This window comes from Zingiber officinale, chromosome 6B (genome assembly GCF_018446385.1).
Source record: "Zingiber officinale cultivar Zhangliang chromosome 6B, Zo_v1.1, whole genome shotgun sequence".
Classification (NCBI taxonomy): Eukaryota; Viridiplantae; Streptophyta; class Magnoliopsida; order Zingiberales; family Zingiberaceae; genus Zingiber; species Zingiber officinale.
This window is the reverse complement of record NC_055996.1, coordinates 106,079,773-106,099,831: the sequence shown is the minus strand read 5'-3', so window position 1 is coordinate 106,099,831 and position 20,059 is coordinate 106,079,773. Positions and strand designations below refer to the sequence as shown.

At 38.5% G+C, this 20,059-nt stretch overlaps 2 protein-coding genes across 2 annotated transcripts; one reads left to right on the top strand and one right to left on the bottom strand.

Moving 5' to 3' along the window:
• The first annotated feature begins 7,262 nt into the window (after positions 1-7,262).
• LOC121988716 (O-fucosyltransferase 2-like) lies at positions 7,263-14,705 on the top strand. Its single transcript, XM_042542282.1, has 10 exons — positions 7,263-7,811; positions 8,931-9,017; positions 9,122-9,221; positions 9,402-9,463; positions 9,923-10,011; positions 11,457-11,577; positions 11,686-11,829; positions 12,487-12,815; positions 12,950-13,190; positions 14,188-14,705. Exons 1-10 carry the CDS (start codon positions 7,386-7,388, stop codon positions 14,518-14,520), a joined length of 1,932 nt encoding a protein of 643 aa, XP_042398216.1. The 5' UTR covers positions 7,263-7,385; the 3' UTR covers positions 14,521-14,705.
• Positions 14,706-15,741: 1,036 nt separating this feature from the next.
• Positions 15,742-18,473, bottom strand: LOC121988715 (glucan endo-1,3-beta-glucosidase-like). The gene is made up of 4 exons (XM_042542280.1): positions 18,359-18,473; positions 18,213-18,276; positions 16,786-18,135; positions 15,742-15,946 (listed from the first exon to the last, which is right to left on the bottom strand). The coding sequence occupies exons 1-4, from the start codon at positions 18,362-18,364 to the stop codon at positions 15,912-15,914; spliced, it is 1,455 nt and encodes a 484-aa protein (XP_042398214.1). The 5' UTR covers positions 18,365-18,473; the 3' UTR covers positions 15,742-15,911.
• Positions 18,474-20,059: the final 1,586 nt, after the last annotated feature.

The following is a 20,059-nucleotide window of genomic DNA, read 5'->3' as shown; positions in this document are numbered from 1 at the left end:
AATCATTACATGAGCATGAACATAACTAAAAACATGCACCCAACATAAACTTGATCACTTCATAAGTATGAACATAATCATAAACATGTACTCAATACAAACCTGATGCCCACATAAGCATGGGCATAAACATAGACATGTACATAAACATGATTATGTACCTAAGCATGTGATCACTACATAAGCATGAACATAAATATAAATGTGATCACTACATAAGCATGAACATAAATATAAATGTGATCACTACATAAACATAGCTAAGGCATCAAACATGATTGGCTTTATATAATTTTAAATCCCTGAAACAAATCAATCACTAATCTAACATGCAAAGCTTGCCCACACATTGTTGATGTCGTAACATTCAATTTCTAAAAATCAGTAGCTATTTTATCATGCAAAGATATCCAAAATTGAGGTTGATGTCATAGTATTTTACTCCTAAAAAAATTCTAATGTAACATGCTAATGTATCAAAACACAATTGGCTTCATAGCCACATAACCCTAGTTCAAAATTAATTTGTATTGTAATGATATCAAAACATAATTGTTAACTTTTAATTGAAAATAAGTAGAAGAATCTAAACATAGTTGCAAAGTAAAAATATGATTATTAACCCCTAAAATCAATGAGGAAAATAATTCCTATATAATCCGAAATTTATAAATTTTACAAACCATTTCAAACATAAGAAATTTACTAACTTCTAAGTAGAAAAAAAATAACATGATTATGATTGTAGAGCAAGAACATGTTTAGCAACCCCTAACAACGATGAGAATAATAACTTTCATATGAACGGCATTCCACCAAGTTACAAGAAGTAACTAATGCATGTACAAGATAGAGAATGTGCATGATCACATGGTATGATACAACTATCAAAACATGAAGATTTCAGACCTCCTAACACCATTACAACCGAACTTCAAGGGTATCTAAACAAACATCCATGGATTTAAGGAACTAAATAAAGCATAACAAAGTATAGAACATGTCTTAAACCTTTGTTACCAAAACCCCCTCCCTCTCCTCTCCTTTGTTTGGAGCTTGATGACTGATAGAAATTGGTAAGGGTGAAAGCTTTAGGACCGGCAGTTTAGGAGGGTTAAGGGGATCCTTAATTTTCTTTCTTCCCAAAGCTCCCTATCTGAATATCATAGGAGGATTTATATACAAGGTTGTTCCAAGTCTATTCCAAAGAAAATTTGAAAGATTCCATAGCAAACTAAAATTTTATACACATTAATTAGTTTGAGTTTTTGAGGGCAAAGTTTTTGGAAGGGTTGTGTCTACTTCTGGTTCTGAGGAGCTCACGAAGTTAAGCCTCATGCCTGTAAGTTCTTATACTTTGTAATTTAAGTGTAGGTAGCAAAGATGCTAGCATAAATGATAAGTTAGGAGACTTGTTATGAGCTACACTTAAATTTAATACATGTTGATTTTTGATTGTATACAGCTATGCCTCCTAGACATTACAATCATGGGAACATCGTCATGAAGGTGGAATAGTATGGTTAGCGTGTACCCAATCTAATGATTTTTATTTTTCCTTTCCCCATAATATAGATATAGTTAGAACTAAACACATTCTTAGCATCCTTCGAGGAGCAGCTAAAGTTCAAAAGACTCTGGAATGAATAGCGAAGTTACACCTGCTCAAGCAGTATGAAATGGATCTCAGACACACAATACCTCAACATCTTGAAGTTTGGAAGGAGAAATGCCTATATTTGGTACATCTAGGACACAATTTTGAAGATAAGGATATAGTTTGATTTATGAGAGATTCTCCACCTGGACGTTGGAGGAGCATTATTGATGAAATACTTAACCAAAGAGGAGTGATTATCTTCCTTAGCACGATAAGGTCATCGATGATTCTGAGATAGAGGAAAGAGATTGCAATTGAGACAAGGAAGTCACTAGCTTTAAAAATAAATGCTTTTACCCACGACTTGAAGTTCACCCCAACAGATAGCCTCTCATAAGAAATAATCAATATGATAATCCACATGTGCAATGAAAAGAAATTAGATTATTCTTGTTGCTATAAATAGGACGACTGATTATTATCTATCCTTATGAAAGGTTAACTATGTAAAACACGACATGTTTTGGGTTTCATAAATAGACAATAATGTTTATTTTTATGTTGAGTTAGAAATTATTATGGTTAAAAATAAATGGGCTAGATCTAAACGTATGTTAATTTCATAGTAGCTTGGACTGAATGCAGGTATACCTCCTAGACATTATAACGGTGGGACCCCGGAGGAGAGGCATGAGGAGGCTCCCTCGCCACTGCCTCAAGTGAGTCAAGAGCAAGTGCTCGTAGGGATGAATCAGTTCTTTGCATAGTTTAGTGGGCCTAATGCGAGGTTGAGTTGGAGGATGAGGTTGGAGACGATTTATAAGGGTTTCCGTAAGATGAACCCAAGGAACTTCACTAGAACTACATACTTGATGGTTGCGGAAACTGAATCAAGTCTGTCGTGGTTACCCTTCGATTCATGGAGTTGGACGATATAGATAGGGTGAGATGCGCTACTTATCTCCTCAAAAATGATGCTCTGCTATGGTGGGAAGAAGCAGTCGCAGGTATGGACCTTGTTATACTTTCGTGGGAGGGATTCAAGGAAGTGTTCTACACTAAATACTTTATGGAGGATGTGCGATCAAGACTGACTCAAGAATTCATGAGATTAAGACAAGGAAGTCAAGCTATCACTGAGTTTGTCAGGAAGTTTGCGCAAGGGTGTGCCCCTAGTAGCTAACGACCTTGAGGAGAAACTAAGGTATTTTCTCGACGGCTTGCGGCATTCTATGCCATGATGTAAGAATGGTCATCCTAAGAGTTTTGTGGAGATGGTGATTAGGGCCTTGAGGGCAGAGCAGGATCAGAAAGATATTGAGGCCGATAAAGCAAGAGGTCATACCCGACGACTTATCAGTAGGCTAGTAACAGAATAAGAGGAAAGCTGCTAACCCATAAAAGGACCAGGGGCAACTATCGCAGAAGCAAGACGATATGAAGCCTAATAATTTTTCAGTATGTCTGACGCGCCAACGAAAACACCCAGGAGTCTACAGAAAGGGATCGGGTCAATGTTACAAATGTGGGGTCACTGGACATATGATAAGGGAGCGCCCCCAAAATAAATCGCTCACTTGAGGGAGAATTTTTGTGATGCAAGCTAAGGGGGCAAAACCAGACACTACTATTGTTGGTGCAACCTTAGGTCAAGGTTGACCTGGTTGACCTGACTCGAGTTGACCTGACTCGAGTTGTATTTTGATGTTTGACGAGAATAGAAAAGTTCTATTCTGATGTTTGACGAGAGTAGAAAAGTTGTATTCTGATGTTTGACAGAATACAAACTTGGGAGATTATGGGTACAATCTTTGGTCAAGGTTGACCTGGTTGACCCAAGGTGAGTCGACCTGATTCGGGAAATCCTGGTGAGTGAAGCCAGGTGAAAGTCCTGGTGAGTGAAGCCAGGCAAGGGAAAGTTCTGGTGAGTGAAGCCAGGCAGTTGGAAATTCTGGTGAGTGAAGCCAGGCAAGGGAAATCTAGATAGGTCAAGGTTGACCAGACATCTGGTGAAAAGTCCAAGCAGGGAGCTTGGCACGAGAAAAGTCCAAGTATGGAGACTTGGCACGGAAAAGTCCAAGCAGGGAGCTTGGCACGGGAAAAGTCCAAGTATGGAGACTTGGCACGGAAAAGTCCAAGTAGGGAGCTTGGCACAGGAAAAGACCAAGCAGGGAGCTTGGCACGGGGAAAAGTCCAAGTATGGAAGCTTGACATGGCTAGGTCAGAGAGGGCTTGGTAGCTCGTTCTCTAGACCAGGAAGATGTTAGGGTTTAGGGCTGGGAGGCTCTAAAACTAACACAGAGAGCTATGGATCTGTCTGTTGACCGATCCAGTGAAACTCTGGTTGTCTGGATCGGTCCACAGACCGATCCAGTGATACTTAAGTCACCTGATCGGTCTCGTGACCGATCAGGAACCACACAGAAAGTTTCTGTGGGTTATCTGATCGGTCTGTGGATCGATCAGTAACCACACAGAAGCATTCTGTGGGTTATCTGATCGGTCTACAGACCGATCAGAAAGAAGCGATCAGAAACGCTGGGACTCAAAGCGAGAGGGGGGATCGGTCTGTGGACCGATCCACACATAGGCTGATCGGTCCACAGACTGATCAGACTCTTCCCGGACCGATCAGGATGAGTCCTGATCGATCAGGATGAGTCCTGATCGGTCCAGAGAGCTATGGATCGGTCTGTTGACCGATCCACAGCGATGTCGTTTGTATTCTGCTGTCTTTCTGCAACTTCTGATTTCTCTGAACTAACGATCTGCTGTGAGCTTTTTGAGTTACAGGTTGCAGGTATCATGGCGATGCTTGAATTCAAATTAAGGTCTATCAGAGGAATAAGACAAAATGGTTTTTCTACTGAGTTTGGTTGCAAATGGTGTATTTGAAGCATCAACGGATACTGGCGATCTGGGTATGCTCTGGTTGCAATCAGCTTGACTCCTTGGCATTGGTTCGAGCTCAGAAGACACCAGTGAAGACCATGGATGGTATTGGTGTGAGTTCAGAGGACCAGATGAGGAGGAGGAGTGATTGGCGACGCCTGAGTTGATTGCAGTGATTCGATACAGATTGCAGCGATTCTATGCAGCTTGCAGTGATTCGATGCAGAAAAACGCAGTGAAGAAAGCAGTGAAATAAGAAGGAGGAAGAAGATAGGCTGGGGTAATGTTTTTGAATTGCAAACTCTCTGTCGTCGATTAAGCAAGAGTGCCGTGTGGAGCTCTTCGCTGAGGATCCGCTTCTTTAAGCTCTGTTTTCATTGTGGCTGCAAGTTAATTGTGCATTCATAGTAGCCACCAAACTCTGTAAGTCTTGTGCTTCATTTAAATCCTTTTGAGATTTTGTGGAGAGGTTTCTCCACCGAGAAGGAGAAATACTTAGCCGGAATCTGTCCGGGGGTTGATCTACCGAAAGATCAAGGGATCGTCCACCTTACGGACACGCCGAGGAGTAGGGGCAAGTTATTCCCGAACCTCGTACATCATTGTGTTAGTGGTATTTTGTTTTCTTCCTTGTATTAGTTTGTTTTGCTTATTTCCGCTGTGCTAACAAAGTTCTGGAAGAAAATTTGTGTAAGTTTGCGAAGAGGCTATTCACACCCCCCCTCTCTAGCCATCCGAAGGTCCTAACAACTATTACCACAAGTAAGATGCAAACTCAACAATTTTAATTATATTGACGACGTAAGATACGAAGTTAAGTGCTAGAATAGTTACTACCCTTGGGTCCAAATGAAACTTTAGGGGGTTAACTTCCAAGCAGTAGTTGGTAAACTTAGGAGAATCAAGCGAGACATGAGAAACCGCTGTCCAGAATTATTTAGTAAGCTTATGTTTTCGAGGAAGAAAATATTTTTAGAAGGGGGGGGGGGGGGTAATTGTAGTTTGAGACAAGCTTATGTTTTCATGTTAACAACATGCATAACTAGAGTAGGTCGAAATGTTTAATTAAAACAATATTGATTTATTAGCCATAATTATGAATTTTCAGAAAAAGACCTCTCATCTAAACTGTTAAATAAAATGGATTGTAGTTAGTTTCATGGATAAAGGAAAAACTAGTTAAGAGGATATTTTAGATCCGCAACGATAAGGTGTTAGTCTCAAATTCAGTGAATTACCAAATAAATTTTTCTTAATAGATAATTAGCTTAAAACTATTGGGTTAATGGTGTTGTGCCCAAAAGATGTTCATATATCTCCATAATGACATGATATTGTTCACTTTGGGTCTAGACTCTTATGTCTTTGCTCTTAGGTTATATCCAAAAAGTCTCATGTCAATAAATATATCTTACATCCTTTTAAACCCATGATCTTTTCCAAATATTTCCAATGTGAGACTTTGATTGAATCCCAGCAATCCTCCCCTCAATGATTCGGGCCTCTCTAGGAGCATCCGGTCACTCTAACCTGCTCTAGGCCTTCCTATGAGTATCTGCTTCCGGTTACTCTTAACCTACTCCAGGTCTCCTTGTGAGTATTCAATCACCTTGACATGCTCCGGGTCTTCCCCGCGAGCATCCGATCGTCTTGACCTACTATGGACCTTCCCGACTTCATTCAAGGTCACCTCATATACTATCTGGTCTGGATCATGACTCTGATACTATTTTTTATGCTCAAAGGATGTTTACATATCTCCATAATAATATGATATTGTCTATTTTGAGCCTAGCCCTCATGACTTTACTCTTAGACTCTGCCTAAAAGATCAAATGTAATTAAAATATCTTACATCCTTTTAAATCTATGATCTTTTTTAAATCTTTTCAATATGAAATTTTAATTGAGACCGAACAAATGTGTCACTTACTGTGAGTACCTTTTAATTTATCCTAATAATTAATAAAAAAAAATATTATAGGACATCCTTTTAAAATTAATCGATATAAACTAAATATCTAATATCAATTAAATTCAAAAACAGGCATAAAAGAAAAGGCAAGAACAAAGGCTCGGTGAGGAGAAGCTACGACATTTACTCAAAGGAATAACTTTTTGAATCCACAATTTTTAATTTATGAAATTTTACTAAAATTTACAAATTTTAAGATTTCTCATTCTGCCTAGCAGCACATTCACATTATACGTCTCCTTTCTTATTAAAAAATTGTTTATTCTCGTAGAATTTACATCTGAAAATATAAATACACCAAGAAGGGATAAAATTAGCTGATGAATTTATATAATTTAGAATCATTTCAAATTAAATTTAATATATTTTTGGAAACCGTCAGTGTATTTTTGCTATCAAATTTAAATTCAATAATATAATAAATTTTTAAAATTATAAATACTTAATAAAATTTATCACAAACCCATCAAACCTTGGATAATGAAACTAACCTACACCACTAATAAATCGTTAAGACTCCTAGAAAATATCAAAATTTTGAATTTTATATTTTAGAATTTCAAATGGAATTCCAATATCTCACACATTTGTCGAGCCAAACTTAAATAATAATAATATATTTGTTTATGATTATTTAGTTCGTTTGCACTCTTAGGTTTAGGGTTGTAGGGTTTAAGACTTTGGTGCCTCACAAAACAAAAACACAGTGCATAATAATAATAATAAAAAGGCATGATTTAAAATTTCCACATTATTATATAATAAATGTCTGCGACAACGTAGACAGGCTCCATATGGCTTTAGACTTAGGCTTTCCCTCGACGCCTTCCTATCGATCTCCCAGACTTCCCCTCATTCAATTCTTCCTTCGCCATCGCGTTCCGTTGATCACCTTCATGTAGCCGCTCATCCGCCCCAATGACACCCGGCGACTCCGCCCAACCGCTTCCTCCTCCTCCTCTCTCCCTCGATCCCCTCCCCGCAACACCGATCGGCCGCCAGGGTCCCGCCGCCTCCCCCTCCCCCCTCTCCCTTAGCCGCTTTTCCCCCTCCCGGGGCTCCCCGGATTCGCGGGACCGCTGGTGGAGGAAACCTCTCCCGCTCCTCGGTTCCATTCTCGGCTCCGACGGTGGCGATCGGCGGACGAGGAGGAAGAGGGCTGCTGTCGGCGGCGGCGTTGGCGGATGGCAGCGGCGGAGGACGAGGGAGATCGTGATGTGGGGCGGCTTGGTTGTCTTCTTCTTCCTCATGAATTGGTGGATGTTCTCCCGGCTCCAGGACACTCCCATCCGATTGCGTCGCGGGAATGCATCGGACCGATCTTTGCCCCGGTCGTCTATTCTGGTACTTTTTTTTTGGACCATGAGTTCTTACTACAAGTTTGAGCTTTACTAAAATCTAACTAAAATAACCATTAGTTGCATGGCCAAGGTTGTCAAGGACTAAAGATCTAATCTGGAATGGTGGGCGATTTAGTAGGACCAGAAGAAGAACCGTATTTGGTTATAATTCATCATAGGCACTCATCATCATTGTCACTATGCCATGCTTATCCCAACTAACTATGTTCGTCTAGTTGAATTTTTGTTTCTCTATGGAGAATTATGCAAGTATGTATCGCTAGTAAGTTTAAATCAATTAACCCATTTATAGTATTACCTAAAGTCTTCTTTGGCCTTCCACTATGCCTAGCACCTTTCACTCTATTCTATTCAGGTCTTTTAGATATAGATTTGTGATTTTTTTGTAAAAAAAATTCTAACGTACTGGTGATGAAATTTTAACATTGTGCCTGTATAGGACAGCTTGGAGTCTAAACATATTCATATTTCCATCCAAAGTGCAGAATTGGGTAGATTGATCTATATATTGAAAGTATTCAGTTTCATTGTAATTCAAAATAATGATTAGTGATAATTTAAAGTCCAAGGTAACTAAGTTATGATGGAAATACTTTTTCATTGATAAAAAGGGCAACCCACGAAGCTCCCTCTAATGTGGGGTCCAGGGAAGGGCCTATTGTATGCAGCCTTACCCTACTTTGCAAGTTGCAGTTTTCGAGACTCAAACCTATGACCTCTAGCCTCTAGGTTACACGACAACAACTTTACCGCTACGCCAAGACTCCCCTTCAAATATTTTCTCATTGATAATCTGACTAATTATTGAACATAGTGAAAAGGCACCATAGAACTAGAATTCCACTCTCAAAATGTAGTGGAAGTGTCATTTTAAGCATTTGATGTTGTCCATCTTGAAATATGTCAAATCTTGATGGGTTCTTGATTTTTTTTTGTTATACATCGGATTGAATCTACCATGATAGTTTTATCATGCAAATGCAGTTTTCTCCAGGTCGATAATATGTTTTTAGAGTGATAGTACCATACTGTTACTTTTTAGAATTCTTTAATGACCAGTTAAGATCTTATATGATCTGGTGTCTCATATTTATACGTGCAGAAGTGGGACATTAATGGAAATAGTCGTAAGAATACGGGAGTCATGTTTTCCAGGTTGCTTGGTTTGGCTGCCCATGCTCTGGCTGAGGTAAAATTTCATTGTCACCTTTGTTGAGAAAGGTGAATAATGCAAACTGAGTTTTCTAACATGAATTAAGCTAGAATTTCCATGATATGCTGTTTGTGGTTTAGGCTGATGGCAGTCCGGAGCCTCAGGATCTATGGAAGGAACCAATAGATCCTTCTACTTTATGGAAGCAATGTGCTTATAAACGTAGCTGGGAACCATGTGGTATGCTATTCTTTTTTACTTTTTATTTTATTTTTCCTGAAGAGATTTTCTTGCAATGTTTGCTGTATTCCTATTTAACTTCTATTTTATGCTGTTTGACCAAATATTATCAGCTTGGTAATCCTAGATTGTTTCATTATTAATTTTCATTCACATATTGTCCTTTTTTGGATAATGTAGATGGACATAATGGATACATTTTAGTCAGTGCAAATGGAGGTATTAACCAGCAACGAGTTGCTGTAAGCAATCTCACTATCTTTTAATACCACTATTAATTTTACAATCACCATTTGTCTATTTATTGATGGTCTTTGGATATAGGAGATTAGAATCATTCTATGGCTAATGTGAAAACCATCAAGTTTAAGAATCTTAACATAAAGATACATGGTTTAGTTTGAAGCCTGAAAACCAGGAAGTTTATCTCGTGAAATAATTTTATTTTATTTATTTCAAACACCTACAGCATTATGCAACTAAAGCTAATAACTCTAGCATGCAATATATGGTTATCAATTCAACATTCCTATATAACTATAAGACTAGCATGAATGAGTTAAAATTATATATATATATTAAAAATTACATAAAGATATAATGTATTTGATGCATTGATATTTTCTCGTCTCGTTATCTCATTTGCATTTGCTGTCCTTCATTCCTGTTTTATGATATAAAACCTGGTCTTTGTGGGTCAGATCTGCAATGCCGTTGTTGTTGCTCGATTACTTAATGCGACTCTTGTGCTTCCTCGATTTCTATACAGCAGTGTTTGGAAAGATATAAGGTACGCTATTACTTTAGGTGGGCAGACAGCCTTTCACTAGGACATTTGCTGTATCAAATGATATTGTCAAAATTTTCTTGATATGTTTTATTATATATTTTATAACTAAACAATAAATGAATGCATTAAGAGCTGATATCATAGTGCTTGACTGTCATTTGGGGCTCTAATTGTGTGCTTTTGTTCTTCCTAAACCTTTTTTATTATAATTTGTAGATTTGTGATTGTGTAATATGAAGGAGTTTTGGTGTGGTAGCAGAGTTTGAATATGTGACTCTAATAGGATCTCACTTCCTATCTTGCTTCCATGGCATCTCAAAATTTAATGGTGATATGTTACCATCACTCATCCTAGGAGGCAGGTTTTGGACCTCCAATTCCACATTTATCGTATCAGAGGAAGTGGATCCAGGTTTATGGGTAGCAACGACTTTATGATCTGCCTATTACAAATCAAATCTCTTCTTGAATTGTCTTTAAGAAATAAGATCAGACCTAATCTTCTTGTGCCCCTCTCTGTAACCAATTAATCACTGATCAGCCTACAAAAAATCAAATGTCTTATTAATCAGATTTAATCTACTCCTTTATGTTGTACACAGAATTGCTTGCAGTGCCAGATTTGCTCACCTGATTGTGTTTTTGAGCGAAACCTCAGTTGATAGTTGTCATGCATTAAGCGATATCTTCACTTGAAGAGCATGCGAAGTTCTTTAGCTACCATACCATTCTCCTATTCTACAATCCTCCAAGTATTTCCAGGTCTATGACTTTCGCCATATAGAAATTGAATGACAAAGTTATGACTCTTCGGTCGCTGCCTTCAGTGTATCGTTCATGGTTCTTGCCTGGGCAGACCAAGATTGTGGCAACAATCAGATTCTGGTGTTAGATATCATTGAAATAAATAATTTTGTTAATGACAACGACTAGAGTGGGCAATGATGGCAAACATGAGTTTGTATATATCAGATAATAACTCCAGGGAGACTGAGTAATTCTCAGAGAAGAGAAGAGAATTGCATATAGAGATCATGACTCTAATACAATATTGAATTCGGGAATCAAAATCAGCCCCTAGATACCTTCTAATTTTGAGTATGCATCAGAGTAAGGGCAACAATTTACATATTACAAGTATATCCTGAACATTGAACAATCCCAAATTAGCATTCTCTTTCTGTTGGTACACAAATTCTAAGCGTGAAATAGTACAGAAATTATTCCTACACCGAACACTGAAGTTTTTCTTCAATTGACTTGTGATGATAAGTAAATCCCAGTCCTATTTGTGCAAACATAAGTGACATGTAATTTTTTAGATTATGGTGAATTTGATGCTTTCCTATTTAAATATAGATTGTATAACACTCTCCTATGTTTTCCATTTTTAGTTGATGATTATTTTAGTATAAACAATGACATGATTAAGTTCTATATCTTAGCCAGTTTGGCGATATATACCAGGAGGAGCATTTTATCAATTACTTAAAGGATGATATTCCTATTGTTAAGGAATTGCCTGTTGAACTGCAGTCACTAGACTTGGAAGCAATAGGTAGCATTGTAAGTTTGTTTTCTCGCCAGCTATTTAAGGATTTTCATCCACAAACTTCTAAGCTTAATTTGATGTTTATCTCATTGCTTCACTTAAAACTTGGAAGTTTTTTGCAGGTGACTGATGCTGAAATAATGAAAGAATCAAAACCAAGTATTTACCTGAAAAACATCCTTCCTATCTTGCTCAAGAATAGTGTGGTCCATTTTATTGGATTTGGAAATCGCTTGGCATTTGATCCTATACCATTTGAACTGCAGGTATGTTGTTTACAAGATTTTCTGTATCGATTGTTCATTATTTATTAGTGTAAATTTCATTTCAATCCTGGAATTTAACCTGGTTTTCAAAGTGGCCCCTAGAGCTCTAGTGTTTTTAAACTTCTGTAATTTCACCTCCTAATCATCAATACCGTTAGTTTACTGGCTGGAAGTGACATGACTCATGCATGGCATATCCACCATGTCATTATTCCGTTAATTGAATTAGCATTGTTAATGATCAACGGGTAAACAACAAGAGTTTTTAAAGTCCAAAGGATATCCAAAAGATATTTTGAAAATGAAGGTAAAGATCGCAAAGCCAAATGAGAATTCTCTATTCTTGTATTCAGTACCACAACCTTTTTTATTAAATAAATATTTTTTTAACTTCAATGCCACTCGTCTTTGATTTTGATCTGAATGTCATTGGAATTTCAAAATAAAAAATGCAGATATTGTGGTCCTATACTCCTGAATCCATTCCGTGTTATATCCTATTTTAAAGATCAGAATACCATTATTCAATTTGAATTTACTCTCATATCTAGCTTTTTTCTACGTCAATTCAGTGGACAGAAATCTGTTTGTTTTCACCGTTCATTTATTACTTATTTCGCCATAATGTTTCATTTTCTAATAAAAAGGATTATCTAGAGGCTTCGGTGCAGATGCAACTTTCATGCCCTTCAGTTTGTTGAAAAGATACAGGAGACTGGTGCCCTGCTTATACAAAGAATGCATCATGGTGGAACACTTCCAAGATCATTGGAACGTAATTTATTAGGTTCTTTTGCAGAAAGACTTAGTATAGAAGGGAAGAATAATACCCCGTCTAAATATTTGGCCATGCACCTTCGGTTTGAAATTGACATGGCGGCATACTCAATGTGTTATTTTGGAGGCGGCAAGGATGAAGAAGATGAATTGGAAGCATACAGGGCTGTCCATTTCCCTGCACTAATGCTTCTGAAAAATACCACAAAGTATGTGATTTGTTTATCTAGATTCTAGCGGAAGGCTATTCTTTTCTAAATCATTTCAATATTAACTTTATAGCTACTGAGATTATAGATGATAGCTATTTGAAATTTCTTAAATCAAAGCCAATATATTTCAGGGTGCCTTCTGCTGCATTCCTGCGAGCTGAAGGCCAATGTCCGCTTACACCCGAAGAAGCAGTGCTTATGCTTGCTGCTTTAGGTTTTAAGCGCAAAACATTCATATATGTTGCAGGCGCACAGATTTATGGAGGGAAGTATAGAATGGCAACTATAAATAATCTATATCCACGCTTGGCAACCAAAGAAACCCTTTTATCTCCATCTGAAATAGAACCATTTCGCAACTTCTCTTCTCAGGTACTGCTATTTTCAGTCCATTTTGGTGACATTTATTTGAGAAAGGAATGTAAAAACCTAGTAAGTTGATTAGAAGAACTTGGATTGTGTTATGACAAATAGTTCATATGACGATGTCATCATGCAAAAAATTCATAGGTGGAAATGTTTTGTTCTTCGGAAAGATAGGATCCTATTTTTTGTTGTAGGGAATACATCTGTAGTCCCTTTGATATGTTGGGTCTTTGTTTGTTGGGATCAAAGTGTCTCTCACACCACAAGAAGGAATTCAGGACACTCTTGCACCATGTGTTAGAATTTGCTGCCTCAAACCATGTACTTGTTGATTCAAAATTGATTTCTTTAGAATGTGGGGTAACCTCCACGAGAAGCTGATGTCATTGAATCTCCTACTCCCTTAGTAGAAAGCAGAAACACAACGAAAGACAAGATCAATCAACAAAGTTCAATATAAGCCTACGTCAATGGTGAATTCCAAGTCTTTATAATAAGGGCAGAAAATTTAAAATTGGACAAATTCTGTCCACATCTTGTATTCTCAGTCTTCTGTGGATTTCTTCTCAACATTGATTAAAAAAATTAGGAACTTCTGTACCACACTCTCTACACTTAAAGCAAACACCTTTGATAAGAAAACTCTCTTCTCTGAAAGGCTTTTGATCTCCTAAAGCTTCCAAACCCATCCCATGGCATCTCTTTAAGTTCCAGAACATCCACCAGTGAGAAATTTACAGCTCTAACTGTCAACATCTACCTGTTGGGCCCAATGTTGTAGAATCCAATATATATTTTACCCTTTTATTTATTTTATAACACCACTTTGAGCACCCAATAGAGGACATGAAGAATTTGCTTGATATATTGTAGAAGTACATTAACAATGTTTTATTGAAATTTGTTTGATATATTGTAGAAGTACATTAACAATGTTTTATTGAAATTTGTTTGATATATTGTAGTACATTAACAATGTTTTATGTCTGATGTTGTCATGCAGTTAGCAGCTCTTGACTTCATTGTGTGCGCCGCAGCAGATGCATTTGCAATGACAGATTCTGGAAGCCAATTGTCGGCGCTTGTTTCAGGTTACCGAATGTACTATGGAGACAGTAATCTTCCTACAATAAGACCTAACAAACGCAGGCTAGCTAGTATATTTCTAAAGAACTCCACCATCGAGTGGAAGGAGTTCGAGGGGAGGGTGCGGAAGACGATCAAACAGACCAAACAAGTTCATGAAAGGCCAATCGCAAGGAGTGTCTACAGACATCCACGATGTCCTGAGTGCATGTGCAGGGTTGAGGGGGATCTCCCTGTTGTGCTTCCTTGAAGAGTTTCAGTTGCTTCTGTGAGATTATTTTCACTCTTCCCATGGAGGGTTGCATGATCTCTTATTATGCTTCCCGTAGCAGGGAGATCTTGAAATATTGTTATATGAATTGCTATCAAAGATTATCCATACATGATTTGCGATCCCAGAAGGGGAGTTATAACAGCAGCTTCAATGATTGTTAATGGTGGTAATTATTGACGCTAATTAAATTTTGGATGGATGAATTCTCTAGAGCATTGTGACATTCTCTAGAGCAACTATTGCTTCAAATCATGTCTAACAACCTAAGTGAAGCATCTGTATTTAATTGTTATCACATAAGTCGATTGTTTTCATTGAGTTATTGACCTACAAGCCGCCCAACAATCATATTATCGGTTACTAAATGCGATGAGTCCATAAGTCAGTCTACTGGCCACTGTTTAGGGCTGTAAACAAGAGCGATTTTTTTTTACAAGCTAACTTGAACTCAACTTGAGTTCAATTAATTTAGATATTATTTTAAATTGCCAGTTCATATGATTGTTTAAATTTTTATAATTTTAAATTTATTTGATTGATTATTAAATTTAATAATATAAATTTATTTATTCAATCTAAAAATTTTATTGACATGATTCATATGCATATATTTAAACTTGTTCATTTAATTTAATAAATTATTTAAATTTATTCATTTATATATATAGTCAATTAAATGAATAAATATTAAATTTGCTCATCAATTTTTGCCGTCCTAACTTTTCCCTTCACCCAGTTCTGTTATAAGAGAGTATATACCAAAATGAAAAAAAAAATCTACCAATAATTTTTTGGTTTCAATCTAGCGACAAGTGATCAAACACTCATAATCGATATTCAAACTGTCAAAGACACTTGAAGAAATTTCCAATAAACTTCTAATAGCACCTTTTTCCTCTTTTACCTATTTAACTTTTTCCAAATTTTACAAAAAAAAAAAACCCTGATTTTTTTTTTTAAACAGAAACTTTGTCCGACTCAGTCACATGCATGCCATAGCACGTTGGATTGCTCTGCATGTGCCGCACACTACAATTTGTATGTTCTCAGATCCAAGTATCTACCAATAAATGACGCACATTACAGATAATATTAATTATTTTCTCTAGCACTAAAGTTATCTTTCCACTAGCAACTTTTTTTAAAAAATAATAATAATAATAAATAAAAAACAAAAGAGAGACAAGAGTCAAAGGGTTACTGCACCAGTTCACATGCTATGTTGCCTAGTAGAGAGCTTACAGTTACAGCAAATATCGAACATCTATCTTAAAAACACATATATAATATTTTATAATAATTTTACTGCAAAAGAAATTGGGCTGATATTGCTCCTCCATCGCCCCTTGGCCCCCTTCCTTTTCCCGTCAGACTCCTGAAGGGAGGGCGCAGTTTCCAATCTCTGAAAAGGTAATTATTAGTAGACGAATTTATGTAAATAATAATAATAATAATAATATTATTATTATTATTTCTGATAATCATCCATTACAGTTTTATTATTATGGTACATGAGAACATTATCATTCTTCATAATATTATTCTCTTAGACAAAATCATGTTCTCATATTTCTACTTACCTAATAATAATAAAAATAATTTATTGCTACAATAATAATAATTTATTGATCTATAAATATTGGTTGAAAAACTCAAGGAAAAACATGACTTGATGAGTCATGTCATGTCAGGACGGTGGTCCCCATGATTTTTTGGGGCAGGTGCACGCGGTAAAGAATCCGATGCAACCCGACAAGAAATTTTATCATTTATGGGATGGAAAGATCAAAGCCGTCCACCGAAACCGAGATCGGAGAAAGGAAGCGATCTCGACCGTAGATAAAACCCAAAATCGAGAGGATGTCTCACTATGTCCCCCGCCTAAATCAACGTTTTCATTTCACCGCCCATAATTTTAGAAAACATTATTTCACTCCGGACTTTTAACTTTTCAAGGATAATTTTGATTAATTTGAATTATTAAAACACGAGGTGCAAACTGAAATTTAAGCAGTGTCTGAACCGTATCGAGGGATCCGAACCGCTGACTGAAACGAAATCAATGAAGAAAAGGGATCGAAGCCGTCGATTAATAAACCGGAAATTTCTGGAAAAGAGAGCGACGTGAACCGGGAATTTAACCAAATCCGTACCAAGGGAAGAATCCGGACCGTCGATTAAACCCAAAACCTAGGAGAGGAGAGATCTGAACCGTAGAGACGGTGGGAATGGGATACTTACTGGGCGATTGGGAAACGATGTAGGCGCCGCCGCCGAAGTAGCAGGAACCGCCGGCGCGGCCCTGCTTCTGGTAGTAGCTGTTGAAGGCGTAGGAGGCGTGCGCCTCCACCGTGTTGGGCTCGAAGCACGCCGCCCCTGGCTGTATGTACCGGCAATCCGCTCCCCCTTCCCCGCACGCGAAGTCCAGAGCGGCCTGCAACCTCGCTTTCCCCACCACGGCGTTCGCCACGCACCAGGTCTCACCCGTCGAGCTCGCCCGCACCGTACCCCCTGCCCCCTCCGCCGCCGGAGGCGCAGAAGTAGAATTCGACGGCGACGGCCTTCCCCCGTCTTCCTCCCACCTCAGCCCGCCGCCGCCACCGCCGCCAAGCGAGAACTCGACGTCGTACACCTTCCCCTCGTCGGGGTAGAACAGCCCGTAGTTCCGCTCGGAAGCCGGCCCGAACTTCTGGTTCTCGTTGAACAGAGCAAAGAGGTATACATCGATGTCGGCCTGCGGCCGCAGTGGCGTGCCGCCGTTCCCAGACAGAATCCGCCGGATTAAGTTTCCATTATACGCCGCGGCGTTCTCCGCCGCCGCGCCGGTCTCCTTGGTGTCGCCCTTCGACGGCCACCCCGTCTCCGACACCACGATCTTGATGTCGTCGTACTTGAGCGCCGACATTGCCGCGAACACCGCGTCGATTTGGGCGTCGAAGAGGTTGTAATACTTGAGTCCGTTACCGGCGTCGACGACTCCGGAATTAGGACGGAACAGGGCGTAATCGAGGGAAATGACATCGGAATTCGCTTCGTAGGCGAAGAAAGGGTAGGCATTGATCATGAGATACGAGCCCGTCTGTCGCAGAAACTCTAGCATCGGCCGGATCACCGTCTCCACCAGCTCTGGCCGGAAGCTACCGGCGGAGGAGGGGTAGGAGTTTTGGAGCGCCGTGAGGGCGATGGGGGACGAGATCTTGACGTCGGCGTCGAGACCGAGGCGGACGAGCGCGGCGTGGACGTTCTGCATCGCCGGGACGAGGAAGTTGGTGATGTTGTTGCGGGGGAAGACGAAAACCTCGTTGCCGACGGCGATGGCGTGGATCTTGGTGGAGGGGTAGTAGGCGGCGACGTTGCGCTGCACCCATTGCTGAGCGAAGCCCGGACGAGCGGCGACGGAGGCGAGGAGCTCGTTGGGCACGGAGACCACCACCTTGATGCCGGAGCCGGCAAGGGCGCGCAGGACGGAGGGGTCGGCGTCGTATAGCTTGACGTGGCCAATGCCGTTGGATTTCAGCAGCGCCACCACTTTGGTCGCCGGAGGCAGGTTGTTGGCCACCCTGCCATAGTTGACACCGACGTTTCTGGCTTCTGCAACCAAATAAACCTCCATTAAACGAAAGAAAGCTAATTTAGAACTCAGAAAAAAGCGATTTTTCTCGCCGTACCGGAAACAGAGGAGGCGAGGAGGGTGAACAAAAAGATGGAACAAAATGGAAGAAGCTCCATGACCTGAAACAGAGCATGAGATGAGATGAATAAACCAGAGAAAAGAAGAAAAAAATAGTAGATTCGAGGAATGAGGAGGACTCACCGCCATTGTAGTTTGATTTCTTCCCTCAGATTGCAAGGATTAGGGATGAGAAAGCGGTGGAGAGAGCGGAGTGAGCAGAGCGAAGGAAGAAGACGAAGAGCACTCTTAAATGGAAGCATGCAATTAAGGAAATTTCATTTTGGTCCTCAAAATTATTAAAATTTTAATTGACCCTCATCGTGATAGATTGTATTAATTTGTATTTTTTTTATAATTACAGATAAAATTCAAATGGGTTATACATGGTAGAAAAGAAAGGTGATTATACTCCTGCTTCAGTTAAGTAGGGAGGAAACAAATGGGTTATACATGTCAGTGTTAAATTAGTTTTAATAATTTAATTAACTTTAATATTATAGGGGCTAATTGATTTTTTAGAAATATTTTAAAAGATATTATATTTTATATTGAAATTTTAACATGATAATATTAGAGTTTATTTTAATTCATTTATAATAAAATTGGTGGGTTAACCGGTCTTATCCTACAGAATTTTTTCACCCGAAGTGCTCACGGTCGACGGATAACTTAGAATTGAACTGTAAATATGTAGATGATAACCTAGAATATGTTGTCACTATAATATAGTCCTAGGATCACTAAAGAAGGTCTGAGGTTAATAGCATACTTGTAAACAAAAATCTTATTAATCATTCAGGCACATACATTAATTAAAATAAATAATAAATATGAAAGATACCATAATTTATTTGGTTCACAGTTCTTAGGGCGGATGTATTCTATGTTTGCATATAGTTATCTATTATCTCTTTTTCTTTGATAAAATATTGGAGGTGGAGAAATCTTGTCCCTATAAGCTTACCACAGTTGGTACTCGAATGGTAGTTTGTCACATTAGGTGAGAGGTCTATTCTCATGTGATTCATTCTCCACGAGGAAAAATGTCCAGCCACCTAGGAGGTCATTGCGTATTGTGATTTATTTGTTCATATCTTATCATGAGACCGACTACTGGATCGTTTGGGGTGAGCGAAATCACTTTTTTATCATATTGGTAGTGGAGAAATTTTGCCCCTAAAGGAAAGTCAAGTTAGTACTCGGATGGTAGAGTTGTTTCATTAGGTAAAGATCGATTCTTGTAGGATTCATCCCACTTAGGAGATGGTCTCTTGATATCACAATTTACCTCTCTTCATCCTGCTATAGGAAAAGTGATCTCGCTATAGGAACAGTGTGTGATGAACGAAATAACTTTTGCTTCATTCAGGTGGATAAATTTCTTATACAAATCCAATACAAAATACAAGAGAGAAGGTTTAACAGAAAAATAAGAATATATCTTTTCTAAGTGTGATTGTGTTGATATTAACACAAGCTCTTGATTTTATTTTACAGACTCTAGTCAAGTATTGATGTGTTATATTCGATTGACTAAAAAATCTTGTTTGATTTAGAATTGTTTACATGACATATCAATCTCATCCACGAAGAGGTCTTCATTTGTCATTGTTGTGGACGTGGCATCCTTGTGGTAGCTCGAACCGCCTTTTGATCCACAACTTATATCTTTATTTTGGATTGCATCCCATATGATATAAGGTTATCTAAACCTATTCATCGATCACCTAATACCACTAGCATCGTATCTGCATTGTTGGATCGACTTTCATGTGACTTTTAAATACTCGATATCGATTTTTTTGAATTTGGCGATAACTATTCAAATAGATAAATGGATAA

Coding starts and splice junctions, on each gene's coding strand:
- LOC121988716 (XM_042542282.1), top strand. CDS start 7,386: ATGACACCCGGCGACTCCGCCCAACCGCTTCCTCCTCCTCCTCTCTCC. Junction 9,222..9,401: donor ACGTAGCTGGGAACCATGTG/GTATGCTATTCT, acceptor TGGATAATGTAG/ATGGACATAATGGATACATT. Junction 11,830..12,486: donor CTATACCATTTGAACTGCAG/GTATGTTGTTTA, acceptor AGGATTATCTAG/AGGCTTCGGTGCAGATGCAA.
- LOC121988715 (XM_042542280.1), bottom strand. Junction 18,136..18,212: donor CCTCGCCTCCTCTGTTTCCG/GTACGGCGAGAA, acceptor ATTTGGTTGCAG/AAGCCAGAAACGTCGGTGTC. Junction 15,947..16,785: donor CATCGTTTCCCAATCGCCCA/GTAAGTATCCCA, acceptor TTACCTTTTCAG/AGATTGGAAACTGCGCCCTC.